Consider the following 18450-nt stretch of genomic DNA (forward strand, 5'->3'; position numbering starts at 1 on the left):
CTAGTTGTCCAAAGTTGGGACCCAGGTTGGACCACTCATCTGTGCAACAGTTGGGGACGTCTCTGCGCTGCTGACCTATCTCCACTCAAGATGGTCTCCTGCTGGCCCCACTATGGACTGAACTCTCACAATATTATGCTAGATCCACTATGGACTGGACTCTCACAATATTATACTAGATCCACTCAACGTCCATTACACCGGTCGAACAGTGGGGCGGGGTCCCCATCCCCTCCAAGGTTTGTCAATGTCATTCCGTTGGGTTGAGTTTTTTGTTGTGCTGATGTGGGATCGGAGCCGATGATGCTGTTGTGGCTTGTGCAGCCCATTGAGACACTCCTGATTTAGGGCTACATAAGTAAACTTTGATGAAGATGATGATGATAAATAGCTGATTAAAAATAAATGTATACACAATTACCTTGTGCTAATAATGAACATGTTTCTTGACAAAACTGTCAATAAAATGTAAGTGCAAATAAAAATACATTTTTTTTGCGCTTAACAAACTTCTCTATGACTTTAGCTCCAGACTTCTTCTGTTTGTTTGACATTGTCATTACTGCCCATGCGGACCGCAGCTGACAAAAATATATTTTGGTAACCCTCCAGGGGGCGCTTGCGGCCCAACAAAAGTGTTGGTGGTCAAACAACATGTGATTTGCAATTGAAAACATCCTATAATGAATTTAGGAGGGCTTTTTTCATTTTGTCTGCAGTAAACATTTTTTTCTCTAGTGATTGCATTGCTTTTATTGATCGTTGTTCTAAAACACACTGTGTGTGTGTGTGTGTCTGTGTGTGTGTTTGTGTGCGTGTGTGTGTGGATAGGGTGTGTTGAGAGTTATTTAGTAAAAAGGGTGCCAGCATTGACCTTTAAGAAAAGTAGCAGTTGCATTGACACCCACACTGCACGTAACTAAAGTAACAATAAAAGTTTCTCAGCTCAAACTATTTTAGTCTCATTTGTCCAACCAGCATTTACCACCATTTTACGTGTTCATTAATGTTTCGAAAGCCTTTGATTGTTTAAATCATGAAAACGTATTTCATAAATTGCCCAATAGAGGAGAATGTTTGTGGTTTTGTGTGCTCAGCAATAAAAAATGTTCTGACTTATTTCCTCAGACAATGTCTGTGAGGAAGTCCAACACTTGGGTCACGACGTATCTGCTGACCTATCAGACGAGAGAGACATTTACAGCAGTGTTTCTTAACCGTAGGGCAGCTCTAGGCAAACTAAGGCCCGGGGGTCGCATGCGGCCTGTTAAAGGGCAACATTATTACAATTTCCAAAGGGTTAAAAACAATAAAAATCAGTTCCCAGTGGCTTGTTTTATTTTTCGAAGTTTTTTTCAAAATTTTACACCTCCCGGAATATCCCTAAAAAAAGCTTTAAAGTTCTTGATTTTCGCTATTTGCGATGCGACTATCCATTTCCCTGTGACGTCATACAGTGCTGCCAATACAAACAACATGGCGGTTACCACAGCAAGACATAGCGACATTGGCTCGGATTCAGACTCAGATTTCAGCGGTTTAAGCAATTCTACAGCTTACGCATGTATTGAAACGGATGGTCGGAGTATGGAGGCAGATAGTGAAAACGAAATTGAAGAAGAAACTGAAACTATTGAGCGAATAGCTATTGACGCTATTCGACCATAGCATGGGTGTACCTAATGAAGTGGACCATAGCATGGCTGCCTTATTAGCATCGCGGACCAAACGATCAGGACTTTCGCATCTTGTGACACTGGAGCAACTTAAATACGTCGATTGGTAAGTGTTTGTTTCGCATTAAATGTGGGTATCTAGTTTCAAATGTACATACAGCTAGCGTAAATAGCATGTTAGCATCGATTAGCGTAGCATGTTAGCATCGATTAGCTGGCAGTCATGCCGTGACCAAATATGTCTGATTAGCACAAAAGTCAACAACATCAACAAAACTCACCTTTGTGATTTAATTGACTTAAGCGTTGCAAATGCATCTGCAGGTTATCCATACATTTCTGTGCCATTTCTGCCTTAGCATCACCGGTAAAATGTGGAGACACTCTGGCACATTCAATGGGGGTCTGGCGGCAGACACTTTCGCATCTTCGGGCCAGTGGTGCAACTTGAATCCCTCCCTGTTAGTGTTGTTACACCCTCCGACAACACACCGACGAGGCATGATGTCTCCAAAGTTCCAAAAAATAGTCGAAAAAACGGAAAATAACAGAGCTGAGTCCCGGTGTTTGTAATGTGTTGAAAATGAAAATGGCGGCTGTATTACCTCGGAGACGTCACGTTCTGACGTCATCGGAAAAAGAGCGATAAACAGAAAGGTGTTTAATTCGCCAAAATTCACCCATTTAGAGTTCGGAAATCGGTTAAAAAAATACATGGTCTTTTTTCTGCAACATCAAGGTATATATTGACGCTTGCATAGGTTTGGTGATAATGTCACCCTTTAAGCTTTTCTATCCGGCCCGCAGGACATTCTGAAATAATTTTTTTTGATCTGTAGGATGGAAACTGTAGCTGCCAATATGATGTGCAGTGATGTTTTTAAATGACTGTAAGTCCTGAACTATGGTAATGTAATTAGTTACTATGGTAATGTAATTAGTAATGTAATTTAAGTCACAGCAGCTCAATCAAACCAGGCACCAAGCAGTGTGGGCGGGGAGAGTTTCCACAGAGTGCTTCCAGAGCGTCCAGCCTGAAATGTGGGTGTCAGGGACAGACTTGCAAGGAGATTTTTACAACAAAGTTCTAAAGCTTAGTGATATATCAGATTGTAGGTGGCCTTTTTTTTTTTACCCTTCGCGTTCATATTTCGCTGTTTGTTGCAGTTTTGTTGCGTTTAACTTGATTGTAAAATATGTCGATCGAGAGGTGGTGTAGCGTTCATATGTTGTCAATACTCAGTGTTTTATCGGTCATTGTTAATATTGTAAATCCCACATTCTTTATTTTCATGTACATTATGGGTGTTTCATTCTGAAAAAATAAAATAAAATTTCCATTCCGTATTTTAAGGCGGTCCATCATAACAATTTAGCATTCATCCATCCATCCATCCATTTTCTACCGCTTATTCCCTTTCGGGGTCGCGGGGGGCGCTGGCGCCTATCTCAGCTACAATCGGGCGGAAGGCGGGGTACACCCTGGACAAGTCGCCACCTCATCGCAGGGCCAACACAGATAGACATACAACATTCACACTCACATTTTCACACTAGGGCCAATTTAGTGTTGCCAATCAACCTATCCCCAGGTGCATGTCTTTGGAGGTGGGAGGAAGCCGGAGTACCCGGAGGGAACCCACGCATTCACGGGGAGAACATGCAAACTCCACACAGAAAGATCCCGAGCCTGGATTTGAACCCAGGACTGCAGGACCTTCGTATTGTGAGGCAGACGCACTAACCCCTCTGCCACCGTGAAGCATTCAATCGAACATTATTGTGAGGTTTTGTATTAGTGTTTCTAAAAATAGATATACTGGCCCAGAGACACATGTTTTTCTCTAAATTTGGCCCCCGACTCAAAATAATTGCCCAGGCCTGCCTTAGAGCATATACAGTATAAGGCCCCCGAGAGGGTCGCCAAAAAATTTTGGTTTCTCTGCTGTGGCAGCGGTACTCAGTTGTAATACACTTTTCCACCACTTGTAGCAATAATGACAATATCAAACAAACAAAAGAAGTCTAAAGGTAAAGTCATAGAGAAATTTCTAAATCCGCAAAAAATATGACTAAAGTGGTAAAGCTGTATTTTCATTTGCACTTTAACTTTATTGACAGTTTATTGAAGTAACATATCTTTTATTAATTTAGTTAGCATGTATTTATTTTGGAACTGCGCAACTCCCTTCTTTTGCATTGATTGATTGATTGATTGAAACTTTTATTAGTAGATTGCACAGTTCAGTACATATTCCGTACAATTGACCACTTAATGGTATCACCCGAATAAGTTTTTCAACTTGTTTAAGTCGGGGTCCACGTTATTCAATTCATGGGTCAGTATATTTGAATAATAGTTATTTTTTTAATCAGCCTGCCCTAAGCCTTGATAATAATCTTTGAGATTAAAGCATGCTTTCATATCATTTGACAATGTTTATCCTGTTAAACTATGAGTAAGTTAGACATAATTATTGAATACAATTCAAATCAAGGTTTAAGATTACTGATTTCTCTGTGGCCCCGAGGTGAAAAAGGTTAAGAACACCTGATTTAAAGTATGGAATATGCACCCTTGCTCCATAGTTTACTTGCACATGCCGTTCACAGCACATTTCCGATCTGAAGAAAAACAAATGGCAACGTTATTGTTTACTTGCAGTGTTGCCAACTTTGGCACTAAATCTGACGACTTTCCAAACCGTCTAGGCAACTTTTTTTGTGAACAACTACTAGCGACAAATCTAGTGACTTTTCTTGTGTCTTGGAGACTGATACTCTAGCACAGGGGTGTCCAAAGTGTGGCCCTGGGGGAAATTTGCGGCCCGCAGCATTTTGTTGAAATACAATCAAAGAAAAAAAAATATATAAAAATGTAAGAAAAAAACGGACATTGTGATGCTAATAACTAATATGCTTTGTCACTTAAAAAACATCGCTGACACAAGTTAATTATAAAGCAGAAAAAAGCTGTTTCTAAATATTTTTTACATTAATTATAGCCCTCTAGACATAAAATAATACCCACAAAGTAACGCTACGCTACTAACGTTATTGTAACGTTATGTGTTGGACATTATTTCAGCCTTTATCTTGTCAGGAAAAGGACAGTTTGCCTATTAATGAGATTTAAAGGACTGTTGTGAGTCCCATGTTGATGTGATAAAACCTCTTTCTTGTTTGGAAAATACACACAACTTTAATTGTTATTTCTTCCTGCACATAATAAATATTTATAAAGTGTTTGGATGTATTCATTTATGTAACATCTACATGCTTCTACCTCAGTAGAAGCATTTAAGTCCATCCATCCATCTTCTTCCACTTATCCGAGGTCGGGCCGCGGGGGCAGCAGCCTAAGCAGGGAAGCCCAGACTTCCCTCTCCCCAGCAACTTCGTCCAGCTCTTCCCGGGGGATCCTGAGGCGTTCCCAGGCTAGCCGGGAGACATAGTTTTCCCAACATGTCCTGGGTCTTCCCCGTGGCCTCCTACCGGTTGGACGTGCCCTAAACACCTCCCTAGGAAGGTGTTCGGGTGGCATCCTGACCACATGCCCGAAACACCTCATCTGGCTCCTATCGATGTGAAGGAGCAGCGGCTTTACTTTGAGCTCCTCCCGGATGGCAGAGCTTCTCACCCTATCTTTAAGGGAGAGCCCCCCCCACCCGGCGGAGGAAACTCATTTCGGCCACCTGTACCCGTGATTTTATCCTTTCGGTCATAACTCAAAGCTCATGACCATAGGTGAGGATGGGAACGTATATAGACCGGTGAAATGAGAGCTTTGCCTTCCGCCTCAGTTCCTTCTTCACCACAACGGATCGATACAGCGTCCACATCACTGAAGACGCCGCACCGATCAGCCTGTCGAGCTCACGATCCACTTTTCCCTCACTCGTGAACAAGACTCCTAGGTACTTGAACTGCTCCACTTGGGGCAGGGTCTCCTCCCCATGCCCGGAGATGGCACTCCACCCTTTTCCGGCCGAGAACCATGGACTCGGACATGGAGGTGCTGATTCTCATTCCGGTCGCTTCAAACTCGGCTGCTAACCGATCCAGTGAGAGCTGAAGATCCTGGTCAGATGAAGCCATCAGGATCACATCCTCTGCAAAAAGCAGAGACCTAATCGCGCGGTCACCAAACCGGAACCACTGAACGCCTTGACTGCGCCCAGAAATTCTGTCCATAAAGGTTATGAACAGAATCGGTGACAAAGGTGTCCGACTTACTGCCGGCAATGCGGACCAAGCTCTGACACTGAACGTACAGGGAGCGAACTGCCACAATCAGACAGTCCGATACCCCATACTCTCTTAGCACTCCCCACAGGACTTCCCGAGGGACACGGTCGAAAGCCTTCTCCAAGTCCACAAAGCGCATGTAGACTGGTTGGGCAAACTCCCATGCACCCTCAAGAACCCTGCCCAGAGTATAGAGCTGGTCCACAGTTCCACGACCAGGACGAAAACCACACTGTTCCTCCTGAATCCGAGGTTCGACTATCCGGTGTAGCCTCCTCTCAAGTACACCTGAATAAACCTTACCGGGAAGGCTGAGGAGTGTGATCAAGTGATAGTTGAAACACACCCTGCGGTCCCCCTTCTTAGAGAGAGGAACCACCACCCTGGTCTGCCAATCCAGCGGCACCGCCCCCGATGTCCACGCGATGCTGCAGAGTCTTTTCAACCAAGACAGCACCACAGCATCCAGAGCCTTAAGGAACTCCGGGCGGATCTCATCCACCCCTGGGGCCTTGCCACCGAGGAGCTTTTTAACTACCTCAGCAACCTCAGCCCCAGAAATAGGAGAGTCCACCACAGATTCCCCAGGCACTTTTTCTTCATAGGAAGACGTGTTGGTGGGATTGAGGAGGTCTTCGAAGTATTCCTTCCACCTATCCACAACATCCGCAGTTGAGGTCAGCAGAACACCATCTCCACCATACACGGTGTTGACAGTGCACTGCTTCCCCTTCCTGAGGCGGCGGGTGGTGGTCCAGAATCGATTCGAAGCCGTCCGGAAGTAGTTTTCCATGGCTTCCCCGAACTCCTCCCGTGTCCGAGTTTTTGCCTCCGCGACCGCTGAAACTGCACACCGCTTGGCCTGTCGGTACTTGTCCACTACCTCCGGAGTCCTATGAGCCAAAAGAACCCGATAGGACTCTTCTTCAGTTTGACGGCATCCCTCACCGCTGGTGTCCACCAACGGGTTCTCGGATTTCTGCCACGACAGGCACCAACTACCTTGCGGCCACAGCTCCAATCAGCTGTCTCGACAATAGAGGTGCGGAACATGGTCCACTCGGACTCAATGTCCAGCACCTCCCTCGTGACATGTTCAAAGTTCTTCCGGAGGTGAAATTTAAACTTTCTCTGACAGGAGACCCTGCCAGACGTTCCCAGCAGACCCTCACAATGTGTTTGGGCCTGCCAGGTCTGTCCGGCATCCTCCCCCACCATCGCACCCAACTCACCACCAGGTGGTGATCGGTAGAAAGCTCCAGCCCTCTCTTCACCCGAGTGTCCAAAACACGGGGCCTCAAATCCAATGACACAACTACAAAGTTGATCATGGAACTGCGGACTAGGATGTCCTGGTGCCAAGTGCACATATGGACACCCTTATGTTTGAACATGGTGTTTGTTATGGACAAACTGTGATGAGCATAAAAGTCCAATAACAAAACACCACTCGGGTTCAGATCCGGGCGGACATTCTTCCTAATCACACCTCTCACGGTTTCACTGTCGTTGCCAACATGAGCGTTGAAGTCACCCAGCAGAACAAGGGATTCACCCAAGAGAGCACTCTCCAGTACTCTCTCGAGTGTACCCAAAATGGGTGGGTACTCTGAACTGCTGTTTGGTGCGTAAGCACAAACAGTCAGGACCCGTCCCCCCACCCGAAGGCTGAGGGAGGCTACCCTTTTGTCCACTGGGTTGAACTCCAACGTGAAGGCCTTGAGCCCTTTTTAGAGCTAAAAAACTACCCAAACGACCACTTTGCTACTGCCAAAAATGGATTTCAAGTATTATTTTGATATTCACATCTTATCTCTTCATATTTTACTAGAATGCCCTTATGAGCATTACATATATCAAAATCAAGTACCTAGTGTACTGTTTACTTGTTGAAATACCCTTTTTAGAGCTAAAAAAAAATTACCCAAACGACCACTTTGCTGCTGCCAAAAATGGATTTCAAGTATTATTTTGATATTGACGCATCTTATCTCTGCATATTTTACTAGAATGCATGAGCATTACATATATCAAAATCAAGTACTTTCTGTACTCTTAATTTGTTGAAATACCCTTTTTAGAGCTAAAAAACTACACAAACGACCACTTTGCTGCTGCCAAAAATGGATTTCAAGTATTATTTTGATATTGACACATCTTATCTCTGCATATTTTACTAGAATGCCCTTATGAGCATTACATATATCAAAATGAAGTACATAGTGTACTGTTTACTTTTTGAAATACCCTTTTTAGAGCTAAAAAACTACCCAAAAGACCACTTTGCTGCTGCCAAAAATGGATTTCAAGTATTATTTCGATATTGACACAATTTATCCCTTCATATTTTACTAGAATGCATGAGCATTACATATATCAAAATCAAGTACCTAGTGTACTCTTTACTTGATGAAATACCCTTTTTAGAGCTAAAAAACTACCCAAACGACCACTTTGCTGTTGCCAAAAATGGATTTCAAGTATTATTTTGATATTGACACATCTTATCTCTGCATATTTTACTAGAATGCCCTTATGAGCATTACATATATCAAAATCAAGTACCTACTGTACTGTTTACTTGTTGAAATACCCTATACAGAGCTAAAAACTAACCGAACGACCACTTTTGTTGACAAAAATTGATTCCAGTAATATTTTGATACTAAAACATCATATCTCTGCATATTTTACTAGAATACCCTTATGAGCATTACATATATCAAAATCAAGTACATCCTGTACTGTTTAATTGATGAAATACCCTTTTTAGAGCTAAAAAACTACCCAAACGACCACTTTGCTGCTGCCAAAAATGTATTTCAAGTATTATTTTGATATTGACGCATCTTATCTCTGCATGTATTACTAGAATACCCTTATGAGCATTACATATATCAAAATCAAGTACCTACTGTACTGTTTACTTGTTGAAATACCCTTTTTAGAGCTAAAACAATTGCCCAAAAGATCACTTTGCGGCTCCCAAAAATGGTTTTTCAAGTGTTATTTTGATATCGACACATCTTACCTCTGCATATTTTACTAGAATGCCATTATGAGCATTATATATATCAAAATCAAGTACCTACTGTACTCTTTACTTGTTGAAATACCCTTTTTAGAGCTAAAAAACTACCTAAACGACTACTTTGCTGCTGCCAAAATGGATTTCAAGTATCATTTTGATATTGACGCATCTTATCTCTGCATATTTTACTAGAATGCCCTTATGAGCATTATATATATATATATATATATATATATATATATATATTTATATATGTCAAAATCAAGTACCTAGTGTACTCTTTACTTGTTGAAATACCCTTTTTAGAGCTAAAAAACTATCCAAAAGATAACTTTGCTGCTGCCAAAAAAGGATTTTAAGTGTTCTCTTGATATTGACACATCTTATCTCTGCATATTTTACTAGAATGCCCTTATGAGCATATATATCAAAATCAAGTACCTAGTGTACTCTTTACTTGTTGAAATACCCTATACAGAGCTAAAAACTAACCGAACGACCACTTTTGTTGCCAAAAATGAATTTTAAGTAATATTTTGATACTGACACATATACTATTTTTAAGGACAATTTACAGTAATATATACATATGCTTATATATATGTTTATCATATATACATAAATATTATATGGGTAGATATTTGCTCTAAAAAGGGTATTTAAACAAGTAACCAGTACAGTAAGTACTTGATGTTAATATATGTAATGTTCAACACCGTAAATAGTCCAAATTTGGAGCACAGCATCATAGTTTTCACAGCACTTTGGTTGTTAGAGGTGAAAAATGTTTTAAAGCAAAGTTTTAATAATTTTTTTTAAAAGCACAAAATACACGTTGGGAATTGAGAAACTTAAATTTAGCTAATAGCATAATAAGGTTGCAAACTTTACCGCCATGTTGAACGTCTTCATTAGCGACTGTGACGTCACACACTTCCTCGGACTCTATTGGCAAATGGACATCTTGAGGGGAGGATCCAAGATGGCGCCGTGAACGGTCCTACATGCGGGAGCAGCATCTAAAAAAAGGAATATAACCTTGCAAAAACTGGTCGTGCATAATTAAAGAAAGCCTAAATAGTTTATTTATAGTATTTGGATCGTTTTATGATACTTTTGGCTGGACTTTGACGACTGCTTCTTCGATGTCTTCTGGCTCGAAAAGGAAAGATAAAGCGAAGAAAATGGCGGATAACGATACAACCGGACACTCAAACTTGCTATTCAAGAACTGCCATGACTATTTCATCGGTGAAAACAACATGAAAGTGCATCTCATTAGTGAAGAAAATCTCCCTTCCCTACCAGTAACTCCGGAGAAGCCTCCCACCAAGAAAGATGAAATGAACAACAGTGACATTGTTGCTACGCTATCCGCGCTAATTAATGCTCGCTCGGATGAGCTGAGCGCCCGCTCGGAGGCCCGCTCGGAAGAGTTGAAAAAGTTGATCCAGGCCAATGCTATTCAAATTGCTAGCGGAAATGCCAAAGTGGAACAAATTTGCAAACAAGTAAGCGAGATTATAGGGAGAGTGTCTGGGCTGGAACGGGCTGTGGAGGGGGACAAGAAGCTAATCAATACACTTCAAGAACGCATCACCGAGATGGAGAGATATTCAAGACGATGGAACCTGAAACTGCACGGTGTGGCCGAGCGTGTGGAGGACAGAGTTTTACGTGAAGAGGTGATCCGAGTTTGCCAGGCTCTGCTGCCGTCCGATGCTGAACGGTTCCCTAATGTTATCGACACCGTGCACCGCGTTGGAATGAAGAAACCGAAAGGTAACAGGTGTGTTTTGCTGCAGTTTTCCTCCCGGGTGCACAGAGCTGCAATTTGGGCCGCTGCAAAGAATTCCTCCTACCTACGTGACAACGGATTACGCTTCGCCGAGGATCTCTGCAAAGTCGACAGAGATGCAAGAATGAAGTTATGGCCACTGGTAGATGAAGCTCGCAAGGCAGGGAAAATCGCCTATTTTGTAGGCGGTCGTGCTTTTATTGAGAAAAAAGAAATCCTTCCTCCAATCTGAAGATACACCTTTCAGGCTTTAACTTTCTTGACTGTACTTTGGTAAAAGAAAAGGATGGATAGATGAGGAGTCACAACTCACGCACCAGCCAGTTTTTTTTTGCACTTTCTGAACTTTCATATGATGTTGTTCCCGCAGCGTATAGTTGCTTTGTTTCTAACTCAAAGCATTTTCTAATTCCAATCGTTTTTTTATTTAAATCTGTCTTTATCTATAGTTTCTCTCAACGCCAGGGGGTTAAGGCAGAACTTGAAACGCAAAGCTTTATTTTTATTTCTTAAACAATGTAGAACAGATTTATGTTTTTTACAGGAGACACAGTATGAATGATGATGTAAAGTTTTGGAGATCTCAATGGGGTAATGAGATATATTGCTCTCATGCATCACAGCGTTCTGGAGGAGTTGGCACATTCAAAAACAAAATTACAGGAGTCTTATTGCATCATAGTGATTATGATAAAAATGGCCATTACATTTGTCAGGTTTTTGAGATTCAGAAAACAAACTTTATAGTTGCTAACATTTATGGATATAACTCTGTGCCTGACAATACTATTTTATTCAATGAAGTGCAAAATAAGATTTTACACTGGCTTGCCAAATTTCCAAATGCTTATATATTTGTGGGAGGTGACTTCAATACTGTCATTGACAATTCACTTGATAGATGGCCACCAGGCTCTCAAAGTAGTGTCAGCTCAAATCTGAAGTTATTAATGCAAAGGTTTGATTTAATTGATGCCTGGAGATATAAAAATCAGAATAAGACATCCTTTACCTGGTCCAATAAATCAGGTTCAAAAAAGTCTAGAATAGACATGTGGTTAATTTCTAAATCACTTCAAAACTGTGTTACTGTTAAAATTCTCTCCACTCCTTTGACTGATCATAGGGCTATTCAGATTCACATCTCTTTACATCCCTCTCACAATCCTTCAAAAAGCTCATACTGGAAACTCAACAGTTCAGTTTTATGTCATGAAGCAGTTAAAATTAGGATTAAAGATCTAATAAAAATTTTTCTCAATAAAGCCAAAACCCAAAATAATGATTGTACTAATTGGGAACTCCTTAAATATGAGGTAGGTAAATTTATTAGAAAATATTGCAGCAATCTAGCTAAGAATAAGCGTTCTGAGGAGGAAAATGTGATTTCCATCATTACTGCATTATCCTCTATATGTCCAGATAATATGTCAGCAGAAGAAAAAGAAAGTCTCTTAGAAAACCAAAATAAATTAGACAAAATGTATCAATCAAAAGCAGAAGGAGCTTTTGTAAGATCTAGAAAACAATGGCTGGAGGAAGGTGAACAAAACTCTGCGTATTTCTTTCGTTTAGAAAAATCGCAGGCTCAAAATAACACCATTGATCAATTGAAAATAAATGATGTGGTTTGCAATGACGCAAAACAGATTGCAAATTTTTGTTCTCAATTTTACAAAACATTATACAATAGTCAATACTCTGAAAGTGATGCTGTTAAGTTTATGGATACCTTAACTGAAACTAAATCAATCAGCACAGCTGACCAAGTATTCTGTGACCGTCCAATCTGTCTCAAGGAAGTAGTGGAATCAATTAATAGTTTAAAAAATAACAAATCTCCTGGAGTGGATGGTATTACATCTGAATTCTATAAAATATTTTCAGAAGAGCTAGCTCCTTTCTTATTAGAAGTATTTTGTGAAAGTATTGATAAAGGTGCCCTTCCTCCAACTTTAACACAGGGCCTTATTACCCTTATACCCAAGCCAAACAAAGATTTACTAATCATTGATAATTGGCGTCCAATTAGCCTTCTACACAATGACTATAAAATTGTAGCCATTATTTTTGCTAAACGTTTAAAATTGGTTCTGGATGACATAATTGATGAGACACAGTCAGGTTTTATGAGAGGAAGACACATATCTAATAATATCAGGCTTGTACTTGACATTCTGGATTACCCAGAGGTAATTAATGATGAAGGCTTCCTTCTTTTCCTGGACTTTTACAAAGCTTTTGACTCGATCGAACATGAATTTATATTCAGGACACTTGAGAAATTTGGCTTTGGCAATTTTTTCCGCAAAACAATTAAGACTTTGTACTGCAATGGTAATAGTTCTATAAAGCTCAAATCTGGTACAAGGTTGTCCTATTTCTCCATATTTATTTCTGTTAGCAACCCAACTGTTATCGGTTCCTATAAAAACTAGTCATTTAAAGGGGATTTCTGTATTAGACAGAGAAATAATTATCAGCCAACTGGCTGACGACACAACACTCTTTTTGAAAGACTCTTCTCAAATTCCCCTAGCCTTGGATGTGATTCATGTTTTTTCCTTGGCTTCTGGTCTCCGTCTAAATGTGAATAAATGTGAACTAATGGCTGTGAAGAGATGTGAAATTATGTCTGTATCTCAAATTCCAGTTAAGGATAGTATTAATTACTTAGGAATACATATCACTAAAAATCAAAACTCTAGATCGGCATTGAACTTCAATCCAATTGTAGAAAAAACTAAGAAAAGATTTAACCAATGGCTACAGAGAGATTTATCCTTAAAAGGCAGAACCTTACTTTCCAAAGCAGAAGGTATCTCCAGGCTTACGTATGCAGCTATTTCTTTAGATGTTAACCAAAAAATATGTAAAACTATTGACAAAATATTGATTGACTTTATTTGGAAAAACAAAATTCATTATATTAAGAAATCTGTTATAATGAACAATTACAATCAGGGTGGTCTAAACTTTCTTGACTTCACTACACTAAACAACACCTTTAAAATTAATTGGATAAGACACTACTTGAAAGACCCTACCTCAATTTGGAACTTTATTTCTCATCATGTATTCTCTAACCTTGGAGGCCTAAAATTTTTGCTATTGTGTAATTATAACATTGACAGGATTCCTGTTGCGCTCTCAAACTTCCACAAACAAGCCCTTCTAGCATGGTCTCTTGTATACAAGCACAATTTTTCACCTACCAAATATTTCATCTGGAACAATAAAGACATATGTTACAAAAGGAAATCTCTTTTCCTCAACAATTGGTTTAACAATAACATTATTTTAGTGAGTCAGCTTTTCAATAAGGAAGGTCAACTTTTTAATTACCGAGAATTTCTCAACCAATTTAAGATACCTGTGACTCCCAAACAATTTGCTATTGTATTTGATGCCATCCCAACAGGTGTTGTTATGTTGTACAGGGCTTACACACCTCCTCTTTCTGCTGTAAAAATTCTGAATGATCCACTTGACACTCATGTGGGGAAACTTTGCTTTGATCAAAAAAATAACAGAAAAATCCGCAGCTTATTCCAAAATGATTGTGTGTCTGTCTCCTATGTAATTTCCTTATGGAATAATGTTGTGAATGACATCTGTTGGACCAAAACGTGGTCCCTTCCTAACAGGTATTTACTTACCAACAAAGTCAAAGAGATATCATTTAAAATCATCCATCGCTATTACCCTGTAAAGACTGTGATGGTTAGATACAAAAAGGACATTGATGTCACCTGCACCTTTTGTAACATGCACCCAGAGACTGTTAACCACTTGTTTTGGACTTGTGAAAACACTCGATCACTATGGCAGGGCATCTGTCGCTTCATCCTGGACGATATTTATGACAAATTTGTGCTTTACTTTAAAGATGTGATTTTTTGTTTTACACTGTATGAACAAAAATTTGAAAAGGAATTCTACCTTTGCAACCTCATTATTTTATTAGCTAAGTTTTATATTCATAAATGTAAGTTTCTTAATACCCGTCCTATCTTTTGTGCCTTTAAAAAAGATCTGGAACTTTACATTAAAACACTCTCTACCTCTAACAACAAAAAAGCTGTGAAAACGATGATGCTGTGTTCCAAATTTAAGTTGTTTGATGAATCTGAATAAGCCTACGGCTTTGCATTTTGTTTATTATTTATATATATATGTTTGTATTCTTTTTTTATTATTTTGAACTTACAACCCCCTGGCGCTGTTTTGTACTGTTTTCATAATGTTTTATAATGTTGTATATTGTTGTTTGTCTTACTGTTTGTAATTGTTGAAATTTATAAATAAACCTTTAAAAAAAAAAAAAAAAAAATGGACATCTTTGGGAACTATCGCCACCATGCGGGTTGCAGTGTAACCACAGCCGTCAGAGAGGAAAAATGGTTTAAAAATACACAATATTGCCAAAAGTATTTGGCCACCCATCCAAATGATCAGAATCAGGTGTCCTAATCACTTAGCCCGGCCACAGGTGTATAAAATCAAGCACTTAGGCATGGAGACTGTTTCTACAAACATGACAGATCGGGCCGCACTCAAAAACTCAAGTGATTTCCAGCGTGGAACTGTCATAGGATGCCACCTGTGCAACAAATCCAGTTGTGAAGTTTCCCCGCTCCTAAATATTCCAAAGTCAACTTTCGGCTTTACTATGAGAAAATGGAAGGGTTTGGGAACAACAGCAACTCAGCCACCAAGTGGTAGGCCTCGTAAATTGACAGAGGGGTCAGCGGATGCTGAAGCGCATAGTAAAAAGACTTTCTGCAGTTAGTTGCTACAGAGCTCCAAACCTCATGGGACCTTCCAATTAGCCCACGTGCAGTACGCAGAGAGCTTCATGGAATGGGTTTCCATAGCTGAGCATCTGCATCTAAGCCATACATCACCAATTCCAAGCGTGGGATGCAGTGGTGTAAAAAGCACATCACCAATGGACTCTAGAGGAGTGGAGACGCATTCTCTGGAGTGATGAATCACGCTTTACCATCTGGCAATCTGATTGGACAAGTCTGGGTTTGGAGGTTACCAGGAAAACGGTACATTTAGGACTGCATTGTGCCAAGTGGGAAATTTGGTGGAGGAGGAATTATGGTGTGGGGTTGTTTTTCAGGAGTTTGGCTTGGGCCCTTAGTTGCAGTGAAAGGAACTTTATGGATACCAAAACATTTGACAATACCATGCTTCTCAACCTTGTCTAAACAGTTTGGAGCAGGCCCTTTCCTCTTCCAACATGACTGTGCACTAGTGCATAAATCAAGGTCCATAAAGACATGGATGGCAGAGTCTGGTGTGGATAAACTTGACTGGCCTGCACAGAGTCCTGACTTGAACCCGATAGAACACCTTTGGGATGAATTACAACGGGGACTGAGAGCCAGGCCTTCTTGACCAAAATCAGTGTGTGACCTCACCAATGCACTTTCGGAAGAATGGTGGAAAATTCCTATAAACACACTCTGCAATCTGGTGGACAGCCTTCCCAGAAGAATTGAAGCTGTAATAGCTGCAAAAAGTTGGACCGACATCATATTGAAACCAATGTGTTAGGAATGGGATGGCACTTCAAGTTCATATGTGAGTCAAGGCAGGTGGCCAAACACTTCTGGCAATATAGTGTACTAAAAACAAACACAAAAAATCCACACCATAATTGAATTGCAGTTTAATCACTTATGAATAAAAATTGATGATGTAAACTTATAGGAAATAATAAAGTAATCCCCTCTTGCACACAGAAGTGACCCTGAAAGGAGCGAAGGCCAGCGTTCTCTTGTCACAACATGCCTGGGCTTCATTTCTGCTAAACTCTTGGTGGGACAGCATCACTCTTCCTTATTTCAGCCTATGTAATGGAGAATTCCAGCGCTGTTGTTTTGGATGGATGGGAGTACTACTACGGCTATGTAGATCCAGTCATTGTGGATGAGAGCAAGTTGAAATACAATAAATGTAAGTGGCTTTATTTTAAAAATAGAAATTTTGTTTATTTCTTGTGTGCCGCACTAATCCTCCACCTTTCAGACTCGGTTGTTATTGTATTTTGGATCATCCTGGTGGCTTTTGTGGGAGTCCTTTTCCTCACTTTGAACCTAATTTCAGGCACTTGGCCCTTGCCTTGGTGAGTTGTCCTCAAAAAGATGCTAAAACATACAAATGTAGGAGACATGTCTGCCTCCTTTCCTTGCAGGAGTCCCAGATGCAGACGTCAAAGAAGACACAGATCATCCAGTTTCATCTAATAAAACAGGGCAAATGGCATTTTCAAGTACAGGATCATTGTTTTGGTCTGAAAAGCTCACATTTGACTTTTCCAAGAAGCCAAGATTCATCAAACGTGCATCAAGTCCTGGCAGACGTCTCTGATTGCCGATTCGGTTTGAGGCGCTTTGCCGCTTTCTCCCCGCTTTTGACTGACGCTGGTCACCATGGCGACGTGAGACGTGAATAGTTGTGCGGAGTCGTGTCCGCTCCACACCTCGTGGATGTACAAAGACAGGAGGGACAGGCCCGCTTCTAAAAGGAAAAAAAGGAACACGAGAAGCAATTAAAGGTGTGTTGATAAATCTTTTTAAGGGTTTATGACTCGGTTTCTGACTGGGTTCGGCGTGGTACCTCAACTTAAGAGTGTTTTTTGGCCAATTGTTACAAGCATCCCCGGCATAAGTTAGCGTAACATCCGAACAAAACACTCGCTAGCATTAGGCTACATCAGGGCTGTCCAAACTTTTTCCAAACAGGGCCGCAAAGTGAAAGAAGAGAGTGCATTTGGGGGCTATTTTGATATGTCATTTTCAACATAGTTATTGTAACCATTTGGGCTCCCCTCAATTTTTAGAATGTTAAAGGTTCCAGGAACCCAAAAGGGCCCCACTCATTAAAATGTTATAATTAAAAACAAGTCATGTTTTCATTTTTTTTTTAATGAATTACTTTCAACGTAGGGTTGTTCCAATACCAATATTTTGGTACCGGTACCAAAATCGATTTCAATAATTTTTGGTACTTTTATAAATAAAGGGGACCACAAAAAATGTCATTGTTGGTTTTATTTTAAAATAAAAATCTTAGTGTACATTAAACATCTGTTTCTTATTGCAATTGTGTCCTTAAATAAAATAGTGAGCATACGAGACAACTTTTCATTTAGTAGTAAGTAAACAAAGGCTCGAAATTTAGCTGCTGACATATGCAGGAATGTATTGTGTCATTTATCATTCTTTTATATTGTCTATATTATGAGGGACAAGCGGTACAAAAATAATTATTAATCTACTTGTTCATTTACTGTAAATATCTGCTTATTTTCTCTTTTAATATGTTCTATCTACACTTCTGTTAAAATGTAATAATAACTTATTCTTCTGTTGTTTGATACTTTACATTAGTTTTGGAAGATACCACAAATTTGGATATCAATCTGATACCAAGTAGTTACAGGATCATACATTGGTCATATTCAAAGTCCTCATAGTTTCTGAGTTTATAAACAGAATATGAATTTTTCAAAAAGGAAAGATTTTGTGATGCTAAAAAAAATATCGATGGATTAATCATAGTAGTATTACTATTGTACTTGGTATCATTACAGTGGATGTTAGGTTCAGATCCACCCATGGCATTTGTTTACATTGTGACGCCGGTGAGCTACGGTGTGTAGTAAAGCATGTTTGGATATT

At 40.0% G+C, this 18450-nt stretch overlaps 1 protein-coding gene across 1 annotated transcript in view; it reads right to left on the reverse strand.

Moving 5' to 3' along the window:
• Positions 1–16421: 16421 nt before the first annotated feature.
• The window catches only part of urb1 (URB1 ribosome biogenesis homolog), a 76121-nt gene continuing 74092 nt past the window's right edge, over positions 16422–18450 (reverse strand). Inside the window, exon 38 of the mRNA XM_061877842.1 lies at positions 16422–17287. Within this exon, the coding sequence (XP_061733826.1) occupies positions 17103–17287 (185 nt within the window). The 3' untranslated portion in view covers positions 16422–17102. The remainder of the gene's footprint in view (positions 17288–18450) is intronic.

The sequence above is a fragment of the Nerophis ophidion genome, linkage group LG18, assembly GCF_033978795.1.
Source record: "Nerophis ophidion isolate RoL-2023_Sa linkage group LG18, RoL_Noph_v1.0, whole genome shotgun sequence".
In the NCBI taxonomy this organism is placed as follows: Eukaryota; Metazoa; Chordata; class Actinopteri; order Syngnathiformes; family Syngnathidae; genus Nerophis; species Nerophis ophidion.